At 42.3% G+C, this 22,186-nt stretch overlaps 1 protein-coding gene across 5 annotated transcripts in view; it reads left to right on the top strand.

Annotated features, from left to right (window-relative positions):
• The window catches only part of LOC139423176 (dual specificity tyrosine-phosphorylation-regulated kinase 1A-like), a 45,540-nt gene extending 23,641 nt beyond the window's left edge, over positions 1 to 21,899 (top strand). For 3 of the 5 annotated variants that reach the window (XM_071174897.1, XM_071174896.1, XM_071174899.1), the window contains 10 exons: positions 9,322 to 9,518; positions 10,268 to 10,387; positions 10,717 to 10,905; positions 11,373 to 11,520; positions 13,651 to 13,937; positions 16,502 to 16,648; positions 17,041 to 17,181; positions 17,293 to 17,596; positions 17,910 to 18,034; positions 18,253 to 21,899. In XM_071174897.1, coding sequence (XP_071030998.1) covers positions 9,322 to 9,518; positions 10,268 to 10,387; positions 10,717 to 10,905; positions 11,373 to 11,520; positions 13,651 to 13,937; positions 16,502 to 16,648; positions 17,041 to 17,181; positions 17,293 to 17,596; positions 17,910 to 18,034; positions 18,253 to 18,855 — 2,261 coding nt within the window. In that variant the 3' untranslated portion in view covers positions 18,856 to 21,899. The remainder of the gene's footprint in view (positions 1 to 9,321; positions 9,519 to 10,267; positions 10,388 to 10,716; positions 10,906 to 11,372; positions 11,521 to 13,650; positions 13,938 to 16,501; positions 16,649 to 17,040; positions 17,182 to 17,292; positions 17,597 to 17,909; positions 18,035 to 18,252) is intronic. The other 2 variants (XM_071174898.1, XM_071174900.1) reach the window with 1 other exon arrangement.
• The last annotated feature ends 287 nt before the right edge of the window (positions 21,900 to 22,186 follow it).

The raw sequence follows: 22,186 nt of genomic DNA, 5'->3' as shown, positions 1-22,186 counted from the left end.
TTTTGCCGAAAGGCACCTAAAGGACTCTCAGACCATGAGAAACAAGGAAACCTGGCACCATCCCTACGGTGAATCATGGTGGTGTTAGCATCATGCTGTGGGTTTGTTTTTCAGAGGCAGGGACTGGGAGACTAGCCAGGATCAAGGGAAAGATGAATGGAGCAAAGTACAGAGAGATCCTTGATGAAAACCTGCTCCTGACCGCTCTGGACCTCAGACTAGGGCGAAGGTTTACCTTCCAACAGGACAATGACCCTAAGCACACAGCCAGGACAAAGCAGGATTGGCTTCGGGGCAAGTTTCTGAATGTCCTTGAGTGGCCCAGCCAGAGCCCTGACTTGAACCCGATCGAACATCTCTGGAGAGACCTGAAAATTGTTGTGCTTCTCATCCAACCTAACAAAGCTTGAGCGGATCTGCAGAGAAGAATGTGAGTAACTCCCCAAATACAGGCGTTCCAAACTTGTAGCGTCATACCCAAGAAGACCAGAGGCTGTAATCGCTGCCAAAGGTGATACATTAAAAAAAAAAAAAAATTAAAATGCAAGTACTGTGTTAATAAGGGTCTGAATTAGAGGTCGACCGATTAATCGGAATGGCCGATTAATTATGGCCGATTTCAAGTTTTTATAACAATCGGTAATCTGCATTTTTGGACACCGATTACATTGCACTCCACGAGGAGACTGCGTGGCAGGCTGGCTACCTTTTACGTGAGTGCAGCAAGGAGCCAAGGTAAGTTGCTAGCTAACATTAAACTTATCGAATAAAAAAACAATAAATATTAACATAATCACTAGTTAACTATCATGGTTGATGATATTACTAGTTTATCTAGCTTGTCCATCGTTGCATGCAATCGATGCGGTACCTGTTCATTTATCATCGAATCAAAGCCTACTTTGCCAAATGGTTGACGATTTAACAAGCACATTCGCGAAAAAAGCACGGTCATTGCACCAATGTGTACCTAACCATAAACATCAATGCCTTTCTTAAAATCAATACACATGTATATATTTTTACACCTGCATATTTAGTTAATATTGCCTGCTAAGATTAATTTATTTTTACTAGGGAAATTGTGTCACTTCTCTTGAGTTCTGTGCAAGCAGTCAGGGTATATGCAGCAGTTTGGGCTGCCTGGCTCTTAACGAACGGTGTGAAGACCATTTCTTCCTAACAAAGACAGTAATTAATTTGCCGGAATTGTACATAATTATGACATAACGTTGAAGGTTGTGCAATGTAACAGCAATATATAGACTTAGGGATGCCACGCGTTAGATAAAATACGGAACTGTTCCGTATTTCACTGAAAGAATAAACGTTTGTTTTCAAAATGATAGTTTCTGGATTTTATCATATTAATGACCTAAGGCTCGTATTTCTTTGTGTTATATTATAATTCTAGGATTTGATATTTGATAGAGCAGTCTGACTGAGCAGTGGTAGGTAGCAGCAGGCTCGTAAGCATTCATTCACTTCCTACCTGGGAATATTGAAGATTCATGTTAAAAGGAACCACCAGCTTTCATATGTTCTCATGTTCTGAGCAAGGAACTGAAACGTTAGCTTTTTTACATAGCAAATATTGCACTTTTACTTTCTTCTCCAACACTTTGTTTTTGCATTATTTAAACCAAATTGAACATGTTTCATTATTTATTTGAGACTAAATAGATGTTATTGATGTATTAAGTTAAAATAAGTGTTCATTCAGTATTATTGTCATTATTACATATATATATATATATATATATATATATATATATATATATATATATATATATATATATATATATATATATATATATATAAAAATCGTCTCATTAATCGGTATCTGCTTTTTTTGGTCCTCCAATCGGTGTCGGCGTTGAAAAATCATAATCGGTCGACCTCTAGTCTGAATACTTATGTAAATGTAATATTTCAGGGTTTTTTTTTAATACATTTGCAAACATTTCTTAAAACCTGTTTTTGCTTTGTCATTATGGGCTATTGTGTGTAGATCAATGAGGGGGGAAAAAACGATTTAATTAATTTTAGAATAAGGCTGTAAATTAACTAAATGTATATTTAGCCTTGTGTTTTATGTTATTGTCCTGCTGAAAGATGAATTTGTGTCCCTTTGTCTGTTGGAAAGGAGACTGAACCAGATTTGACCTGTGCTTCACTCTACCTACTCAGTTTCTTTTTATTAAAAAAAAAAAACTCCTTAGTCCTTGCCTGTAATATGTGATGGAGCCACCACCATGCTTGAAAATATGAATTGTGGTACTCGGTGATGTTGTTAGATTTGCCTCAAACATACCGCTTTTCAGGATAAAGTTCATTTATTTTAGTGCCTAATTGCAAACAGGATGCATGTTTTTGAGTTTTTTAATTCTGTACACGCTTCCTCCTTTTCATGCTTTGCATTGTGGAGTAACTACAATGTTGTTGATTCATCCTCAGTTTTATCTTATCACAGCCGTTAAACTCAAACTATTTTAAAGTCACCATTTGCCTCATATTGAAATTCCTGAGCGGTTTCCTTCCTGGGAAGGACACCTGTATCTTTGTAGTGACTGGGTGTATTGATACACAATCTAAAGTGTTATTAATAACTTCACTATGCTCAAAGGGATATTCAGTGTCTGCCTTTTTTACCCATCTACCAATAGGTGCCCATCTTTGTGAGGCACTGACTGGTCTTTGTAGTTGAATATATATTTGAAATTCACTGCTCAACTAAGGGACCTTACAAATATCTATCTTTATGTGTGGGGTACAGAGATGAGGTAGTCATTCAAATCACAGTCAAGTCATATAGAAACAAATGTGGCAAATCAATGAACTTTTTGTCCTGAATACAAAGTGTTATGTTTGACACATCCAATACATCACATTACTGAGTATCACTCTCCATATTTTCAAGCATAGTGGTGGCTACATCATGTTATGGGTATGCGGAGAGGACCAATGTTCCCTCTAAGCTGCGCGCGGGCGTGCAGTAGCCCAGAGACGGGACTGCCGTGCAGAGCGTAGAAGAAATATCAGCCCACAGAGGATGAGATTGAACGTCACTCAACTTTCTACCGTTTTCCCTGTTAGTTAACACTATCAACGTTTCCCTTTACTGTGGAAATTGTGATCGAATCAATGCAATATTAGCCACTTTCAATGCAACATACAGAAACAAAAGGAACTATGCAAGAGATTGTTGTAGGCAGAACGTATCAGAGAAAGATTATATTGTGCATGACTCAGCCTGTACTCTACACAGACCTGTGGGGCATAACCAATCAGAGCTACAGTAGGCCTATATTCCAATAGACCATTGCCATATATGGATGAACTGGACTGTGTTTACAGCTGTGGTCGTGAGTAGATACGCTTGTCTTGAGATCAACAGAAAGAGCTGCATGTAGCCACGTGTGCACATTTTTGTTCATATCCTTTGCTAGTTAATGAGTTATTAGCCCAGTTATAGATAATTTGTAGACAGCCATATGGGAGTGATTGCTTCCTACAAGACCACAAAACGATTACTTTTATAGACATCTTTGAAAAGCCAGTCCGGTAAAGAGCCTTTTTTCTTTCTTAAATTGGCAATGTTGTATTTTGAGACAGGCTTGAATAGACTAAGTAGCCAATAGGCAGAGGGTAGCATAATTTGTCTGATTCTGTGTAATAATGGTATGGGAATAATAAAGCATTTTATTTTGTAAAGTGGTTTCTTGCATCAAACATTTTCAGTCACCTTGTCTGAAAGACTGGGCCACTCAAGGACATTCATGTTTTCTTTTTTAGGAGATTGATTTCCTCTTCTAGCTTAGTTCACGCTAATATTTGAGGTCACTTAGACAGACATGTCCTTGTTTTTAAGGACACACCTCAGATATTGCCACTCCTCCCACCTCACCGCAACTGAGTTGATGTTACAGGTAAATGCCAACCATGCTGCAATGGTTGGAAAATGCCAAAGCGCCAGGTATTACAATCCAAAATTGGAAAAATGTAAAAATGTAAAAATTACAATTATGACAACTGTGCAATTTGCATAACAATGAATCGTTATCCAAAATTCCAGAATCGTCCCAGCCCTGACATCAGGCCTGGTGTAAAAAGTGGGAATTGATCTGGCACTTAGGACAAAAGTATCTACAAAAAATATTGAAGGCAGAAATGCGTAAATAATGTACAAATAAATAAATACATAAATTCATTGAATAGACACCAGGTTTGACTCTTAGGCTAAGTTTGTTTGTGTAATTGATGAATCAATTAAAACTGCTGTAGCTGTAGTTTCAATTGACCTCTGGTGGACTATAGCTCAACTCCACTTTAGTTGTCACTGAACTTCGGCCCAGTTTTGAGGGAGAAGAAGACATGGCCTCACCTTTTCTGCTTTCAGGGTGTTTTTTTTCTAGATTACACCTGCCTGTCAAGAAAAAATTGGAATGCCAGTTTACTGTAAAAGCAATCGTAAATGTGCTGCCTCAGCCCGGTTGGATTTCCCAACAGCATACTCATGCTGTCTAGTAGAATCAACCAAGCGAGCTTTAAATTGTGCATTAATGTATTTTGCTGAGATTGTATTGAAGCTGTCCAAAATTCTCCCCCAGAAATACAGTAGTGTATATTGATTCTCTATTAAAAGGAACAATAGTTTAGACTAAATGTTAATAGGAAAGTATTTCAACTGTGTAGTCACCATGACTGTCTCTTTTTATTATTAAATGTTTTAATGCTGTTATTCATGATGTGTGGTCAGAAGCAAATACATTGTGTTCTGGGATTATAAACTTAACTCAAGATTTTGTTTTCTAAATATAATTTAATTCTGGTTACCAAGTTCATAGTATCAGGCAAAAAAGATTCAGAATATATCACTCTTTCCCATCACGGTTGTGGTACTCGGCTCCACTCCCTTATCTTAGGTTGGACGTTTGCTAGAGCTCTGTTCTTGGAGACTCTGGCTCCAGGTTCTAAACTGCTACATTCATTTCATCCAGCAAATAATGTGTTAAAAAAAAGCTTGGAAATTTGACAGTGATTTTTCCATTTCTTGTTTATTACTTGTTTTCCTATTGGACAATAGAGCGGAGCTCTGCCCTAGCAACAAAAGTATGGTATTTGCATACTGTCTTCTGATTGGGCAAGCCGGAGAAAGCACAAGCCAATCACACAGTTTCTTCTTGGTGGTAGGCTATGCTAATTAGGTACTGTTGCTGGGGTTCAGAAGGCTGGTTACTCTCTGTGATTCTGCTGCATTGTGTTGCCTGGTGAGAGACGTTGATAAATGAGTACTTAATGATCTGCAGAATTCCCACTCACTGCAGACAGACTGAGATTTCAAAATAGAACTGAGAAGATTCGATTACAGGGCTATAGGCTTGCTTTCACTGCTGAGTTGAATCAGTCAAGTAAAACAACTGATGCAACTGGAATGTCTTTGCTAATATCTGTCTTAACTACTTATTTTTCACCCTATTCATTTTACATTTTTTGATTGCCAGATACATGTGTACATGCCATATAATTATTTTTTACATGTGATGAGACATGAGATTTTACTGTGTGTGAATGCTTTCAGTAGACATCATTTGGAAAAGTGTTCAGTCAAAGCACCAATATTTTTGGGGAGAATTTACCGAACCTCAGAAGTCCTTAAAAGTAATCTGAATTAATGACAAAATAGGCCACATCTTTTTAGCTGGCTTTGATCATATTAAAAATTTAACCTTGTGATATACACTGAGTGTACAAAACAGTATGAACGCCTGCTGTTTCCATGAGACTGACCAGGTGAAAGCTATGATCCCTTATTGATGTAATTTCTTAAATCCACTTTAATCTGTGTTGATGAAGGGGAGGAGGCAGGTTAAAGAAGTTTTTTTAAGCCTTGAGACAACTGTGACATGGATGGTGTATGTGTGCCATTCAGAGGGTGACTGGGCAAGACAAAAGATTGAAGTGTCTTTGAATGGGGTATGGTAGCAGGTGCCAGGCGCACTGGTTTGTGTCAAGAACCGCAACGCTAAGGGGTTTTTCACGCTCAACAGTTTCCCGTGTGTATCAAGAAGGACATCCAGCCAACTTGAGAACTGTGAGAAGCATTGGAGTCAACATGGGAAGCATTGGCGTCAACATGGGCCACCATTCCTGTGGAACGCTTTTGACACCTTGTGTTCTTAATGTTTTGTATACTCAGTGTATATGTGTAATGTAATTCTACTCGTAACTCAAGCCTGTATTTAAAGCTATATTTCTTAGTCAACCCAGCAGCAGAGCCCTGCCACTGTCCCAGAGATCGACACAATTGTTTTAAGCATATTTGAAAGCTATAGGTGTATGTCAACAAATGCATAAACAGTAATGCAATTTTATGTTTTGGGTTATCATAGGGTAAGACAATTGTACTAAGGTTGTAGTGTGGGGGCATATGTTGTTAATTTACATGACCATTACACAAAATTAAGTATCCCAGATTGTGCCTTCAATGACTGCTAAATAACACTACTTGGAAAATCACACATTTCCTGTATGTGAATGTAACAGTATAGCTTCCTTCCCTCTCCTCGCCCCAACCTGGGCTCGAACCAGGGACCCTCTGCACACATCAGTCACTCACGAAGCATCGTTACCTATCACGCCACAAAAGCCGCGGCCCTTGCAGAGCAAGGAGAACCACTACTTCAAGGTCCCAGAGCGAGTGACGTCACCGAGCCGCTATTAGCGCGCACCACCGCTAACTAGCTAGCCATTTCACATCGGTTACATGAAGTATGCATTAATTGCAACGCGAGACGGGTTTACCAAGAAGAACTTCAAAAACGACAAATTTGAGGCACCGCTTGCCGTGCAGTAGCAGAGAGAACAGTCTATTGCTTGGGTGACTGGAGTCTTTTGACAATTTTTTGGGGCCTTCCTCTGACACTGCCTAGAAAATAGGTACTGGATGGAAGGAAGCTTGGCCCGGTGATGTATTAGGCCATACACACTACCATAGGCTACATAATATCTGCATGACTCGCCACCTTCTCATGGTAGATTTGCAGGCAGCGGTTTAGTATTACAGCAGTTTAGTGCCCGTTCATGTCAATCAAAGTGAAATATTTTCGGGATATTACAGTGATGGATTTACGGTTTGATAATGATTTTAGCGTTATCATGAGTATTTGTGCAATATGCTTTCTGAATAATGACTACACCTCACACAATCAAGTAGCTTTCCAACAGAATAGTGCTTGGTGTGAACATTGCTTCATATTACCCCAACCACATGTTAACTTTTTTGTGTGTAAGCAAATAGAAAAATGCTAACTAGCGATAATGCTAACAATTAGCATAGACGCTAGCTGCCCGTTTTTAGGCCACCCCTAACACAGTCATTGATTGTACTCTTCAATTATATAATTTTTAAGGTCCCTCTACACACACAAAAAATTAACAATATGGTTGGGGTAATATGAAGCAATATTCACACCAAGCACTATTCTGTTCGAAAGCTACTTAATTGCGTGAGATGTGATTTGATTTTGTAGTCATTAGTCAAAGAATATTGCCTACTTGATAAAAGCATGACCTTTTTAAAATCTGCTTTCACTTTTTGAAACGCTGCCTCAATCTTTCATGAGTATTTTGGCAGTTCTTTAAGTTCCTTGACTACAGCAACAGGGAAACTGAACAGTAATTGCAGCAGCAGGGATTAGAAAAATATAATCCAGAGTGATGTGTTGAAAGATGACGTTACCCAGGGATTTAAGGGGAAAGGTGATGTCCGATTGCTGTTTATAGCATCAGACAGCAGCTCGTTGTGCTCTCTTTTTGCCTCTCTCTCTCTCTCTCTCTCTCTCTCTCTCTCGGCTACTCTGCCAGAGCAGCTTTTGGGAATGAGTTGTGTGTGTGGTGACGCAGCGGTTTCCCAGCCCTCAGTGTGATGAGGTGGTGGAGGGGAAGAGTAGGTAAAAGGCAGGCAGGCAGGTCTGAGTTTGGCTGATGCTCCCATCTTGATGCTGAGTCACTAGCCAGCAGACAACTCAGACTGAGAGGGTCCAACTCACTGAGAGCCTCCACAGCTCCCCTCATCCCTCTTCTTTGATTTAACAAAGCATGATCAAAGGTTACCCCCCCCCCCCCTCTGGTAACCCTGACTAAAAAAGCTTAATGCACAAACCTTTCCACATGAGCCCAAGCTATGTTTAATTTTGCCGTGTAACTGACTGCTAATCATTCCATTGACTTTTTGCTGGCAAATCTCTCAAGCTATTTGAGAGACCATCTGGAGTGTTGGTGAGAGCAACCTTGTGACAAAAGCATGGCTGTGTGGGCTGTGTCCTCTGGGTCCCTCCTGTTTGGGATGGAACCTGATCTGAGGACGATGGAGCAAAGACTCCAGAGAGTCGCGCAGTGCTGTAGGACACATTAGACTCTGTCGTCATCATCATGTGCTGCTGCTTTTTTGTGATCTGATTTCATCCTGCATGACACTGGCCAAGGAGCAACTCTCCGTACAACAGGACAGAGAATGCCACAGTTTATCTTTCCAAAGCAACTCGGGTTCATTTACTGTGATTTGAAGTTTGTGTGGTGTCTGGGTATTTTAGGATTTAATTTCAAAAGCTATCTTTACAATATTTAGAATATTTCCTGGAATATATAGTTTCCTTCAAAGGTCTCATATGCCATGAATCCAGATGAGACTCAAGATGTCGTAGAAAACTAAAACTGTGCCATTATTCATTCACAGTTCATTGACATTTTAAATGCACTGGCAATTGTCAGCTAGCTATTTGGGACTTTGTACTTTTTTGCCTTGGAGCACTTTGCTACAGAATTTCTTTAATCAGCTTTGGGGCTTTTGTAATAGTTTCCCCAATCAATTATTCACTTAATATCTGGTGAACAAGGGATTATTTTTTTTCTGGCCATTATGCAGGGATGTGATGAAGTAGTGGGCAGGTATTACATCATCTCCCTGCCATGGTCCTTTTTGTAGTTTTTTCTCTTGTCGGTAGGTTTATGGTGATGCTTGTTTTCATGTATGCATTTTGGGTCGTGTAGGATGCTATCTTCCGAAATGGCTACAACTTTCTGAGAAATGGGATTTGTTGATGGTAGCCTATGGAATAATCACTGGTAAAAGAATGATGGAAAAATACTTGCTCTAGTTTACAAACACTGATTATTCCAAACACAATTACATAATTTCTTAAGTTGTATTATTTATTTAAAGGAACAACGTTGCAAGGGTTCACAATGAGATTACTGAGAATGGGGTCTTGTGAGAACCTATTGAATGTGTGTTGATCAGAAGGTGTCCCTCTCTTTCAGGAGGAGAGACTTCAGCATGCAAACCTTCATCTGTCCGGCTTGCCCCCTCGTTTTCGTTCCACGCTGCTGGGCTTCAGATGGCTGCTCCCATGCCCCATTCACACCAGCAGTACAGTGAGCGGCACCAGCAGACAACTGACGAGTCTGTGCCGGCTCTGCCCTACAGCGAGCAGGCGCAGCAGTCTATCACCAGCCAGGTAGACACAAAGCACACGGTCATTCACGTGTACAATTACACGCACACTGATGCACACAATCATACCGACACACACACACACACACATAAGCATGCACTCATACTCACACACATTGACATAAATACACATACACAGACCAAAAACATGCCCTCGCACACAAAGTGGTGCTAACCCCAAGCCCTGTGGCCTGTGCCTGCCTTACACAACACCGCTTGTGGTTGGCCTTTCTGTTCCTAGCAAAGGGCACTTCTCAAAAGGTATTCCGACCCTGCGTGAGGGGTTATTCTTATTGTACAGGGAACATCACGGCCTGCGTGTCCAGGACAGTGGACTAATAATAAACAGTGTGATTTTCCACTTGATTTTATTACTGGCGACAGTTACCAAAATAAGCTGTGGGGGGGCTGTCAAACACGCCCATGACCTCGGTGTACAGTGGCTGCTGCCCACGTGTGTGGGTCTCTGATATCAGGCCTTCAAAGCTCAAATGTAGGTCCACTCCACTGAGTTCCCTACGTGATAGTTTAATCCTACTGTATATTTCCCCCATGTGTGTGTCAACCTCCCACTTCAGTATGGTGAACAAATGACATCATGAATAGCAACATTTGCCACATAAAAACAGATGCACTTGAAGGTAGCTGAAGACGGGTGATCTAATGAATCGTTTTGATGAGATAGACAAGGTGAGTGTGTCTGTGTTTCTGAAAAGGTGATGTTTTCTGTGTTTGGTGTGTCTGTGTTTTAAGGTGACCCCTGATGTTGTCATGTTACAGAGGCGCATGCCCCAATGCTTTCGCGACCCGTCCTCGGCTCCCCTGAGGAAGCTCTCTATTGACCTGATCAAAACCTACAAATGCATCAATGAGGTAAGTTCCACCACTCTCCCTCCTCCACACACTACACCTGTACCAGGAACTCTGGTCGCTCAAGGCCGGGTGGGGGCGCACACACACATACACAAAAGGAACGATCACTACTCAGAATTGTTGTGATTTCATAAAATTTTCGTGGACAACACAACTGGCAGGCCTGAAGAAGGTAGAATCAGGCCTGCACTGAGCCACTTAAATTTGAATGAAATAGTTACAAGATCCAATGCAATCTCCAACTTGTACTGCACAGTGTTGGTTAGGGCCTACCTTTTTAGCAACCAACCTGATGGGTAATCTAGTAGGAACACTTTTTTTGTCGGCAGGTATACTATGCAAAAAAGAAGCGGAGACACCAACAGGGCCAGGGCGACGACTCCAGTCACAAAAAGGAGAGGAAGGTCTTCAACGACGGCTACGATGACGATAACTACGACTACATCGTCAAGAATGGGGAGAAATGGATGGACCGCTACGAGATCGACTCCTTGATAGGCAAAGGCTCGTTTGGACAGGTGAGTCTCATGATGAAATGTCAACCACCAGTGGAGCAGTTTCCAAGCTCACCTGGTATTGTTTCACCCACCACCACACCAGGTCTTTAATGGGCTAGACATGGTCATTAAGATTGACATGACATTTTATTTGTCACATGCTTCGTAAACAACCGGTGTAGAATAACAGTGAAATGCTTAATCGTATGTTTGATTAAAAAAACGATGCATGAGTGTTTAACCATACCTCCACACTGTGTGTGTGTGTGTGTGTGTGTGTGTGTGTGTGTGTGTGTGTGTGTGTGTGTGTGTGTGTGTGTGTGTGTGTGTGTGTGTGTGTGAGTGTGAGTGTGTGAGAGAGAGAGAGAGAGAGAGAGACTGAGGAGGCTTTGATAAACCAGAACCCCACCCCCCGTGTTCAGTGCACGCATTTCCGCCCGGCTCATTGTGTTTACGATGATTTGTGTTTGGCTTCCCTCTCTCTCCAGGTTGTAAAAGCATATGACCGTGTTGAGCAGGAGTGGGTAGCAATTAAGATCATCAAGAACAAGAAGGCTTTTCTAAATCAAGCCCAGATTGAAGTGCGGCTCCTCGAGCTCATGAACAAACATGACACGGAGATGAAGTACTACATAGGTGAGGCCGAATTCCCCTTCTTTCTATACACCTTTCTCTCTCCCTCTTCTCTCGTTCATGCATTATTTACCTCCAGCTAAGAGATCATATTCATTAGGTGGTCAGGGCTCTAAATAAAAAATGAAAATCATTGGTAGCACTGATGGTACCAAAGTATTCAGACCCCTTGACTTTTTCCACATTTTGTTACGTTACAGCCGTGTTCTAAAATGGATGAAAGTTTTTTTCCCCCTCATCAATCTACACAGAATATCAATAAAGGCAAAGCAAAAACAGGGTTTTATAGATTTGTGCAAATTGATTAAAAAAACTGAAATATCACATTTACTTAAGTATTCAGACCCTTTACTCAGTACTTTGTTGAAACACCTTTGGCAGCGAATACAGCCTCGAGTCTTCTTGGGTATGACGCAACAAGCTTGGTACACCTGTATTTGGGGAGTTTCTCCCATTCTTCTCTGCAGATCCTCTCAATCTATGTCAGGTTGGATGGGGAGCGTCGCTGCGAAGCTATTTTCAGGTCTCTCTAGAGATGTTAGATCGGGTTCAAGAACGGGCTCTGGCTGGGACACTCAAGGACATTCAGAGACTTGTCCCGAAGCCACTCCTGCGTTGTCTTTGCTGTGTGCTTAGGGTTGTTGTCCTGTTTGAAGGTGAATCTTCGCCCCAGTCTTAGGTCCTGAGTGCTCTGGAGCAGGTTTTCGTCAAGGATCTCTCTGTACTTTGCTCCATTCATCTTTCCCTCGAGCATGACTAGTCTCCCAGTCCTTGGTGCTGAAAAATATTCCGACAGCATGATGCTGCCACCACCATGCTTCACCGTAGGGATGGTGCCAGGTTTCCTCCAGACGTGACGCTTGGCATTCAGGCCAAAGAGTTCAATCTTGGTTTCATCAGACCAGAGAATCTTGTTTCTCATGGTCTGAGAGTCTTAGGTGCCTTTTGGCAAACTCCAAGCGAGCTGCCATGTGCCTATTACGGAGGAGTGGCTTCCGTCTGGCCGCTCTACCATAAAGGCCTGATTTGGTGGAGTGCTGCAAAGATGGTTGTCCTTCTGGAAGTTTTTCCCATCTCCACTGAGGAACTCTGGAGCTCTGTCAGCATGACCATCCGGTTCTTGGTCACCACCCTGCCGAGGCTCTTCTCCCCCGATTGCTCAGTTTGGCCGGGTGGCCAGCTCTAGGAAGAGTCTTGGTGGTTCCAAACTTCTTCCATTTAAGAATGATGGAGGCCACTGTGTTCTTGGGGACCTTCAATGCTGGAGAAATGTTTTGGTACTCTTCCCCAGATCTGTGCCTCGATACAATCCTGTCTCGGAGCTCTACTGACAATTCCCTAGACCTCGTGGCTTGGTTTTTGCTCTGACACGCACTGTCAACTATGGGGCCTTTATATAGACAGGTGTATACCTTTCCAAATCATGTCCAATCAATTGAATTTACCACAGGTGGACTCCAAGTTGTAGAAACATCTGGAAGATTATCAATGGAAACAGGATGCACCTGAGATCAATTTCAAGTCTCATAGCAAAGGGTCTTAATACTTATGTAAATGAGGTATTTCTGTTTTTTATTTGTAATACATTTGCTAGAAAATGTTTTAAACCTGTTTTTGCTTTTTCATCATGGAGTTTGTGTGTAGATTGATAAGGGGAAGAAATCCTTAAATCTATTTTAAAATAAGAATAACATAACAAAATGTGGAAAAACTCAAGGGGTCTGAATAATTTACAAATGCACTGTACATACACTTGACCTCTGTTCAACTTTGTGATGGAGTATTTACCATAGAAATACCAGAAAGACCCCAAGGCATCTTGTTGTTAGTGCGTAATCTACTTGATAGACACACTGGGGCATTTTTCGGGGGTAACACCCCATTTGAAAATGTGTTTTACTCCAGGATGAGGCTTAATCTGTGTCCGGGAAACAGGCCCATTGACATTAGCCTGTCAATGACAAGAGTATCCAATTGCCTTGTGTATGTTTAACATCACTAGTATTTTGTGCAAATCCACCTCACCAACACATGCGCATTAGTCTTTTTTTCTTCTATCTTTCTCTCTTTTTCTCATATCTCCTCTCTCTCCTCCCTCTCTCTTCTCCCTCTCTCTTCTCCCTCTCCCTCCAGTTCACCTTAAGCGCCACTTCATGTTTCGGAGCCACCTGTGCTTGGTGTTTGAGATGCTCTCCTATAACCTGTACGACCTGCTGCGGAACACCAACTTCCGCGGCGTCTCGCTCAACCTCACACGCAAGTTTGCCCAGCAGATGTGCACGGCTCTATTGTTCCTGGCCACCCCAGAGCTCAGCATCATCCACTGTGACCTGAAGCCCGAGAATATCCTATTGTGCAACCCCAAGAGGAGCGCCATCAAGATCGTGGACTTTGGCAGCTCCTGTCAGCTGGGACAGAGGGTGGGTAAATGAGGATGTTGTTTTTTCTTGGTTCATGTGGTGAATTTTAGATCTGACAGGCCATAGAAAAAGTATTGGATCAAACTGTCGTGACTAGGGATGTACAATATATCGGTGAACATATCGGAATCGTCCGATATTAGCTAAAAATGCCAACATCGGGTATCGGCCCAATATCTAGTTTAACCCCGATGTGCAAAACCGATGTCAAAGCTGACATGCATACCTATATAACGTAGGTAGATGACGTGCATACCCGTGTAACGTAGGTACATGAAGTAATGACGCCACGTAAAATGTTGCGCTACACGTGCAACACAGCATTCCTAACCTAGTCCACAATGTATGCTGTGTGGATCGAGCAGTCAACAAGTAATTTGAAAGAGTAAGAACATTTCACTGAGACAACTCAAAGGGGAAATCTATTAACGGCAAGATAATGGAGTTCATTGCCCATGACAATCAATCGTTCTCTGTCATGGGTGATGTTGGCTTTCGCCGATGGTTGAGCACCGGTACCCATGTTGCCCTACTGGAGTAGGCATACTTTGGAACGCCGTTTGGGTCTTTGTGTGTGAAAAAATATACACTTGACGCGTCAAATAACAGTTCTATTATAGAATGTTGTAAGTTCTGAATTTGCAGGTGCAAGCGAAGTGCCACCACTACTATCAGTAGCCCTGTCAAAGTTGTACAAAAAAGTCTGTAAACAAGCAAACACCGGCTACGAACGATGTGTTTACAATACCGCGTTGGTAATAAAGCATTATTTGTTCGACCGCAACTTCTGGGGCTTCTACCCAAAGCTAACGTTATAAGCAGCCAGCTAGCTTCATCTGGCTAGTGAGTCTTGACCGGACCGTGTTATGTGTTGTGAAGCTAGCCACAATAATGATTAGGCACAATAGTGGAATTTGTGGTTTGCCTTCAAAATAAAAAAGTAATGCAAAAGTAATGCAGAATGTTACAATTGGTGGAATCATGCCATATTTAGATTAGATAATGTTAAACAAGGTTGGAATGTGAAACAATGAAATGGGGTATCAGTCTACTCTGTGACACCCAGGTCACAGAGCAGGTCTACAATTTTACCCCTGATGTCCTTACACAGCTCTCTGGTCTTGGCCATTGTGGAGAGGTTGTAGTCTGTTTGATTGCGTGTGTGGACAGGTGTCTTTTATACAGGTAACGAATTCAAACAGGTGCAGTTAATACAGGTAATGAGTGGAGAAAGGAGGGCTTCTTAAAGAAAAACTAACAGTTCTGTGAGAGCCGGAATTCTTACTGGTTGGTACTGGTTGGTAGGTGATCAAATACTTATGTCATGCAATAAAATGCAAATTAATTACCTAAAAATCATACCATGTGATTTTCTGGATTTTTGTTTTAGATTCCGTCTCTCACAGTTGAAGTGTACCTATGATAAAACATTACAGACCTCTACATGCTTTGTAAGTAGGAAAACCTGCAAAATCAGCAGTGTATCAAATACTTGTTCTCCCCACTGTAGATTGGTCCGACCACCATTAATCAAATAAGAACCGTCTTATAAATTAGTGTTATTTTAGATGATGACAGATAGCTAACTATATAGCTAGGTAACTATAGCTACTGAAACAGGTTGTCGTTTTGCTATGTTTTTGGGGAAGAGCATTGTTTGCATCCATGAGCTAGCTAGCTTATTTTTATGACCAGCACTGTAGGTGCGCGAGACAACTTTACCAGTGTCATAGCATACGTATCGATGAATCGTTGTGACATACGAAATACGAGTGATTAGTGTAATCAATGTCTAATAACTACATAAAAAATTAATAAACGCGTTTAATTATTATGTGATGTGCGGTCATATTCATGTCCTGATTGGTCATCAAGCTTATTTGACACGCGTGCGTGTAACCTTTATTTAACTAGGCAAGTCAGCTAAGAACAAATTCTTATTTACAATGACGGCCTACCCCGGACGATGCTGGGCAAATTGTGCGTTGCCCTAATCGGACCCCCAATCGCGGCCGAAAGTGATACAGCCAGGACTCGAACCAGGGCCTGTAGTGACGCCTCTTGCACTAAGATGCAGTGCCTTAGACCGCAGCGTCCATGTGTTTGTGATAACTATTTAACTGTACTAGAATGCTTATAAGGCTGCTAAAAAAATGGTATCGTTTTTCTTTTGGCAAGGAATATATCGGTATCTGCCAAAAATGTAATGTCGGTGCATCACTAGTTGTGACCCACTATGGATTCTGTATTTAATGGATTCATTTATTATTGGATAGATGGATTGGTAGAGTATGATGTGGAAAGAAAATTAACAAATGTTTTTCATTCATATTTGTGTGGAAAAGATTGCACATTACATGGCCTACCCTACACATATGATGACATAAGTACCAAATTGTAGCAACCCGTTATCCTCTTCTAACCTTGAGGGAACAACCACTGTAGCTAACAAACTTTATTTCTGCTGAAAACCTGCCGTCTGTTTGTCTTTATAGTTGACCTCCTACAAAAGGAGAACATAAATGCCATGTCCTAACAGCCGTGACCCCTTTCTTATCACTCAGATCTACCAGTACATCCAGAGTCGGTTCTACCGATCCCCAGAGGTGTTGCTGGGCATGCCTTACGACCTGGCCATTGACATGTGGTCCCTGGGCTGCATCCTGGTGGAGATGCACACCGGAGAGCCCCTCTTTAGTGGGGCCAACGAGGTAGGATTTATGGAATGAAATGATGCAGTCATTATTTGGGATGATATAACTTGTCAGATTATGCTGTCCTGCAACATTATTGTGCTCATGAGAGATTTTCAGTTTTTACCATCATGAAGATGGCAGGCATAGGGAGTGAGAACTTAATAATGACCAACAGAGGGAGCTGTGATGCTTTTTAACTTTTTAGTAGTAGACATGACTCAACTTTTCACCTATTTGAGTTGTTTTAGTTTTGAAAAATGTTATGTTATTTCTATGTTTTATCAATATTTGTATATTTAAAAAAAGATCAAGGTTTTTAAACTCTGAGGAACAGGCAATTTAAAACTCCAGTACAGTCCCGAAGAGGTTAAGATGTTGTTCTCAATTATGTCTTCCTGATTTTTCAGATTGATCAAATGAACAAAATAGTGGAAGTGCTGGGCGTCCCTCCGAATTACATATTGGACCAGGCCCCCAAGGCCAGGAAGTTCTTTGAGAAGATGTCTGACAGTACGTGGGGTGCAAAGAAGACCAAAGATGGCAAAAGGGTGAGTTCAACAAATCACTCTGTCAATTATGTTGTGTTGTGATGTCATAACTCTTCTTTGCAATAGTATGCATTCTCCTAAAGTTTCTGCTCTGTGTGTGTTTGTGTGCAGTATAAGCCGCCGGGTACGCGGAAGCTGCACAGCATCCTGGGTGTGGAGGCAGGGGGTCCTGGGGGGCGGCGGGCAGGCGAGTCTGGCCACGCTGTAGCCGACTACTTGAAGTTCAAGGACCTAATCCTGCGGATGCTGGACTACGACCCCAAGAGCCGCATCCAGCCCTACTACGCTCTGCAGCATAGCTTCTTCAAGAAGACGGCGGATGAGGGGACCAATACGAGCAGCAGTGTGTCCACCAGCCCAGCGCTGGAGCAGTCCCAGTCCTCGGGAACCACCTCCAGCACCTCCTCCAGCTCAGGTAGGGAGCGCACTGCAGCCGCGACGCTGCTAGGAGAAGTGGGTGTTCATGTTGAAGCTTTAGCATGATGTTAGACCCATCTCTGTCCAATCCTGGGGGAACCCCAGGGTGTTCACTTTGTTTGTTCTAGCCCAGCACACTGGGAATCCCTCAGGAATGGATTTCAAACCCTGGATCAGACATGATGAAATGATAGCAATGAACTAACAGCTCAGGTACAGTAGTGCAGTGCCATCAGGCAGAATGGAACTGTCTCAAAAGTTCAACATTAAAATTGAATGTCAACCTGCTTCTGTTTGTCTCTTTCCTGCAGGAGGGTCATCTGGCACAAGCACCAGTGGGCGGGCTCGCTCGGACCCCACGCATCAGCTCCGGCACAGCGGAGGTCACTTCAGCGCCTCCGTGCAGGTCATGGACTGCGAAAATCTCTGCCCACAGGCAAGTCACACAAACACACACACACTATTGCTCCTGGCCAACTTAGTCTATAACCCAGGTTGACAACCTTTACATCAACCATTTGAGCTAGATGAGTCCCATAGCCACAGGGGAAGTGTTGGGTTCTCATAACATATGTGTGTTTATTCAGACAGAGTTAAATGACCTCTTATCAGTTGTTAGTTACTCAAACTGACTGTGTTGTTGTTGTGCGTTAGGTGAGGCAGCCGTTCCCTCCCCCCGTGGGCTGGGCTGGTGGCGAAGGGGTGCAGACTGTGACGGTGGAGACCCATCCCGTCCAGGAGACCACCTTCCACGTGCCTCCCCAGGCGCCCAAAGCCATCCACCCTTTAGCCCCCGGCAACATCTCCTCCACCCATCACCACCATCACCACGGACACCATCACCATGGACACCATCATCCTCATGGACAGCAGGGCCTGCCAGCACGGCCCCGGCCCCGCCTATACCGCTCCCCCACCAACAGCGCCTCCACGGAGAACTCCATGGAGGTGGTGCACGGCCACCTGTCCATGACCTCCCTGTCTTCCTCCGCCTCCTCCTCCTCCACATCTTCCTCCTCCACCGGGGCCCAGGGCAACCAGGCCTACCAGTTGCGCCCGCTCCCCACCAACGCAGCCTTGGACTTTGGTAGGAATGGGAGCATGACCATGGGACTGGGTGCCTTCTCCAACCCCAGACAAGAGACTGGAATGGCGGGCCACCCCACCTACCCCATGGGCATGAGACAGGGCATAGACAGGGAGGAGTCGCCCATGGCGGGAGTCTGTGTACAGCAGAGTTCTGTCGCCAGTTCATGACTAAACTGAGAATGTTTTTGTTTTTTTCTATTTGTATTTTTTTAGGTGGTGTTTTTTTCAACAAAAAAGTGCATAGAGATCAAAAAGCTGCTTATAATTAGAGGGGCGATTATCACCGCTACCACAGTGCAGAGCCCACCATCTCTCCAACTACTCTTCCCCATGCCACCCTTGGGTTTCTCTATTCACTTTGGTTTTCAAATGGGATTTTTGGATTTACCATTTTCAGTGTTCACAGGGAATTACAGATTTTTACTACAAACTGTCTCGCATTGCATACTTCACAACAGTACTGAAACACCCATACATTTCACATTCACCTCTCACTTGACTGCATGGTTTGCATTATTCCTTGTTATTGTCAGCTGAGAGCTTAGAAGTGTGTGGTTAGAAAATTACGTGGCCCTCTTTTGCCAACGGCTATTTAGTAAAGAAATTGCTACAGTACCATAACACTTCCAGCAACTCCTATCCACACATTTGCCTTTTTTCCCCTGTCTTTGGCAAGAATTATTTTCTCTTTTGTACTTTTTGTTCTCATTTGAATTTCTCTGTTCTGTTGTGCAATTCCACCTGTGAGTTGTGAGACCTGTAGAGTTGCAGAGGAATGAAGCATTATGCAGGGGGGTTCCGTCCCGCTGGGTTTGTCCGTGTCACTCTTTCTCTGTTTGAGATGGGTGCCGATGCGTACTGTGGGCCGGCGCTCTCTAGCCGAGGTCAACATGTGTGCAGCTGGGCAGCAGAGAGCTGGGAGGCCCCAGAGCAGTGAAGGTGGGCCCTGACCAGGTCCCTGGAACAGGGCCACACTGACGAGATCTACTGGGGAGCAGCAGCCAGGGCCGGTCCTGCCCAAAACTAAAGTACAGATGTCCGGGCAGTAGCAGTTTTTTGAGATAACCCTTTGGCCTTATGATTTTTTTGACTCTGAAATGAGGGTGGGTGAAAGAAGCTGGACATTATCGTTTAAATGAGAAAATAGCTTTCCTGTATTTTTGAAGTATGGATAAAAACAAAAAAATCTTTAAAAATTTAAAATAGGAAGATAAGGTGTTTTTGAGAATGCTAATTTAAGAGGCCTTTAACTAAAATGTATGACTTGCAGGGCCCAGTGATTGCAGGGCCTTGCAAGTTCACAGTGGTGTTTTTGCAAGATGGATGGAATTAGCTACGACTGTGTCCCTTCCTGCTTTTTACTTGCTTTTCTTTGCTTTGTTTCTTCAGCATGTGGTTCCTCCAACAGAGCTTCTGCACAACTGTCTTCAGTTCTTCTTGAAAATGAAAACATGCAGAATTTTATGTGACTGATTTTTTTTTGTCTCACAATTATGCTGTGAATTTTACAAAGATTTATTTTCCCTTTTGATAATTTATTGTACCAAAGCTGTTTTTTATAGCACATAGATGTCTGTAACAAATAATGTAGCAGTTCTGCACTTTGACACAAGGTGTATCAAGACCTTTTTTAAATGTCAGTAAAAATGGCTGTATCTATTGCTTTAGCAAAACTGGAACTGTTGTTGAACTCAATACATTTACTGTTAGCTGTATCCTCGACAGAATTGGTTGTAAGGTTCTCAAAAAAAGACAAAAAGACAAAAACAATCTCTCATTGGTATAACTTTTTTTCCCGTTATCAAGGACTTGAGGGACAATAGATGCCAACGCTGGTTGCTACTCTGCGGGTTCCGGAGTATCAGTATGGTGGCTATGAGTCGAGGCAAGTCCTCGTATTCATTAGTCGAGAGGGAAAAAATGTTAATAACTGCATTAATCCTTCAATTTGAGACCTGGGATTTAGAGGCTGTTTCAAACATATATATATCTGGGTAAAGCTGCCTTAAAATGACTTTTGGCAGTCTTCACGGTAGTGGCTAAAATGGTACCGCTTTTCCCCCCTCAATTTTGAAGCAACCCTATTTGACCTAGCTAGCAGAGGCACTGTACACATCCACATGTTTAGATGGTTTTGGAGATGGGGTACTGCTCTAAATTAGCTCAAATTCACGTGTTTGACTGAAGCTCTCACCATGGGTGTTAAATCCAAAAGGAAACTAGTAGGGATGGATGGAGTGAGAAGTGAGCCCTGTCTGCTGGAGCGTCATACTCCAGTCTCCTCGTGTGATGCCAGAGGATACGAGAGAACTGGCCAAAGTTTTGTACCAGTTGCAAATGGAACGGGGCGGCAACAGCTAGAGGAAAGGTGTCCATGACAACACAGGCTTCAGGTGTTTACTTTTCAACCCCATTTTAATAGTTGAAATAGAATTTATGTATATATTTATATTTTTTTAATAAAGGAAGTTTAGAACTCACTACTTTTTTCCTAATGGTATTTTGAGTACATTTAAGTCAATGTGGAGACCATGCAGTGGAAGTTATTCTGTGATATTAGTCAATGGGTAACAGTGCTTCCAGGCCAAAGTAGTTGACAATGCCAGTACAAATGCAAAACTTGTAGGGTTTAAATTTAAACAGGACAATAGATATGCATACCTTAAATATTATAGACAGGGTATAGTGTGTGGGTGTATGTCTACGAACCTGAATGACAGCTGTGTTTTAATATATAACAAATACATAAGAAATGATGTGCGTATTACAGGAACTAATTTAAGTTGCATTAAAATTGGCATAAGCTTCAACCGTGGGTCCATTTGAAGTCAGGCTACTGATACATGTGTGTGAAAGCCATGATCGTCACCATATAACCAGTCAACAAACATCCAACGTTTACTCCCAAGTGTTCAGTATAATTTCTGCTCTGCTCCCTGTTTCATTCAAATAAAAAGCTTTGTCCTACTTGCCACCCTTTATTTTCTGTCCCCCAGTCTGATTTTGAGTGATTGACAACATAGTTTGGTTACAGGACATCTGACATGCACTGTTAAGATTAAACGACATGGGGAAAGTACCTGTGTCCACAGATTGTAAGATCTAGTCAATACTTGCTGTGTATATGATGTTACAAAAAGATACAAAATGGACAAGCCCTTTGTATTATATTCAAGCGGTCGTATGTATGATATAAAAAAGTTCATTAACTTGTACTGAGTCTGTTCTTTTTATTTCCTTTTCGCTGGGTAACAGGACTAACATTCAATCACAGTAGACCTGTCTAGAATGCCAACCCAAGCATTTTAACTAGTCTAGTTCCCATCATGACAATTTTATGCTTCAGTAATGAATGCAATATTAAAAAGACCCAAATCCAAGTATGTTATGTCCAAATCTGAAAGTATCAAAAATGTATTGTGAAGCTCAACAAAGTCACTTTTAGATTTTTGAACATGCGAAAGATGCTAATATCAGGCCCACGACTTGCATGGGTTAT

The sequence above is a fragment of the Oncorhynchus clarkii genome, chromosome 12 (assembly GCF_045791955.1).
Source record: "Oncorhynchus clarkii lewisi isolate Uvic-CL-2024 chromosome 12, UVic_Ocla_1.0, whole genome shotgun sequence".
In the NCBI taxonomy this organism is placed as follows: domain Eukaryota; kingdom Metazoa; phylum Chordata; class Actinopteri; order Salmoniformes; family Salmonidae; genus Oncorhynchus; species Oncorhynchus clarkii.
The sequence above is the reverse complement of the archived record's forward strand: the minus strand, read 5'-3'. Positions and strand labels throughout refer to the sequence as shown.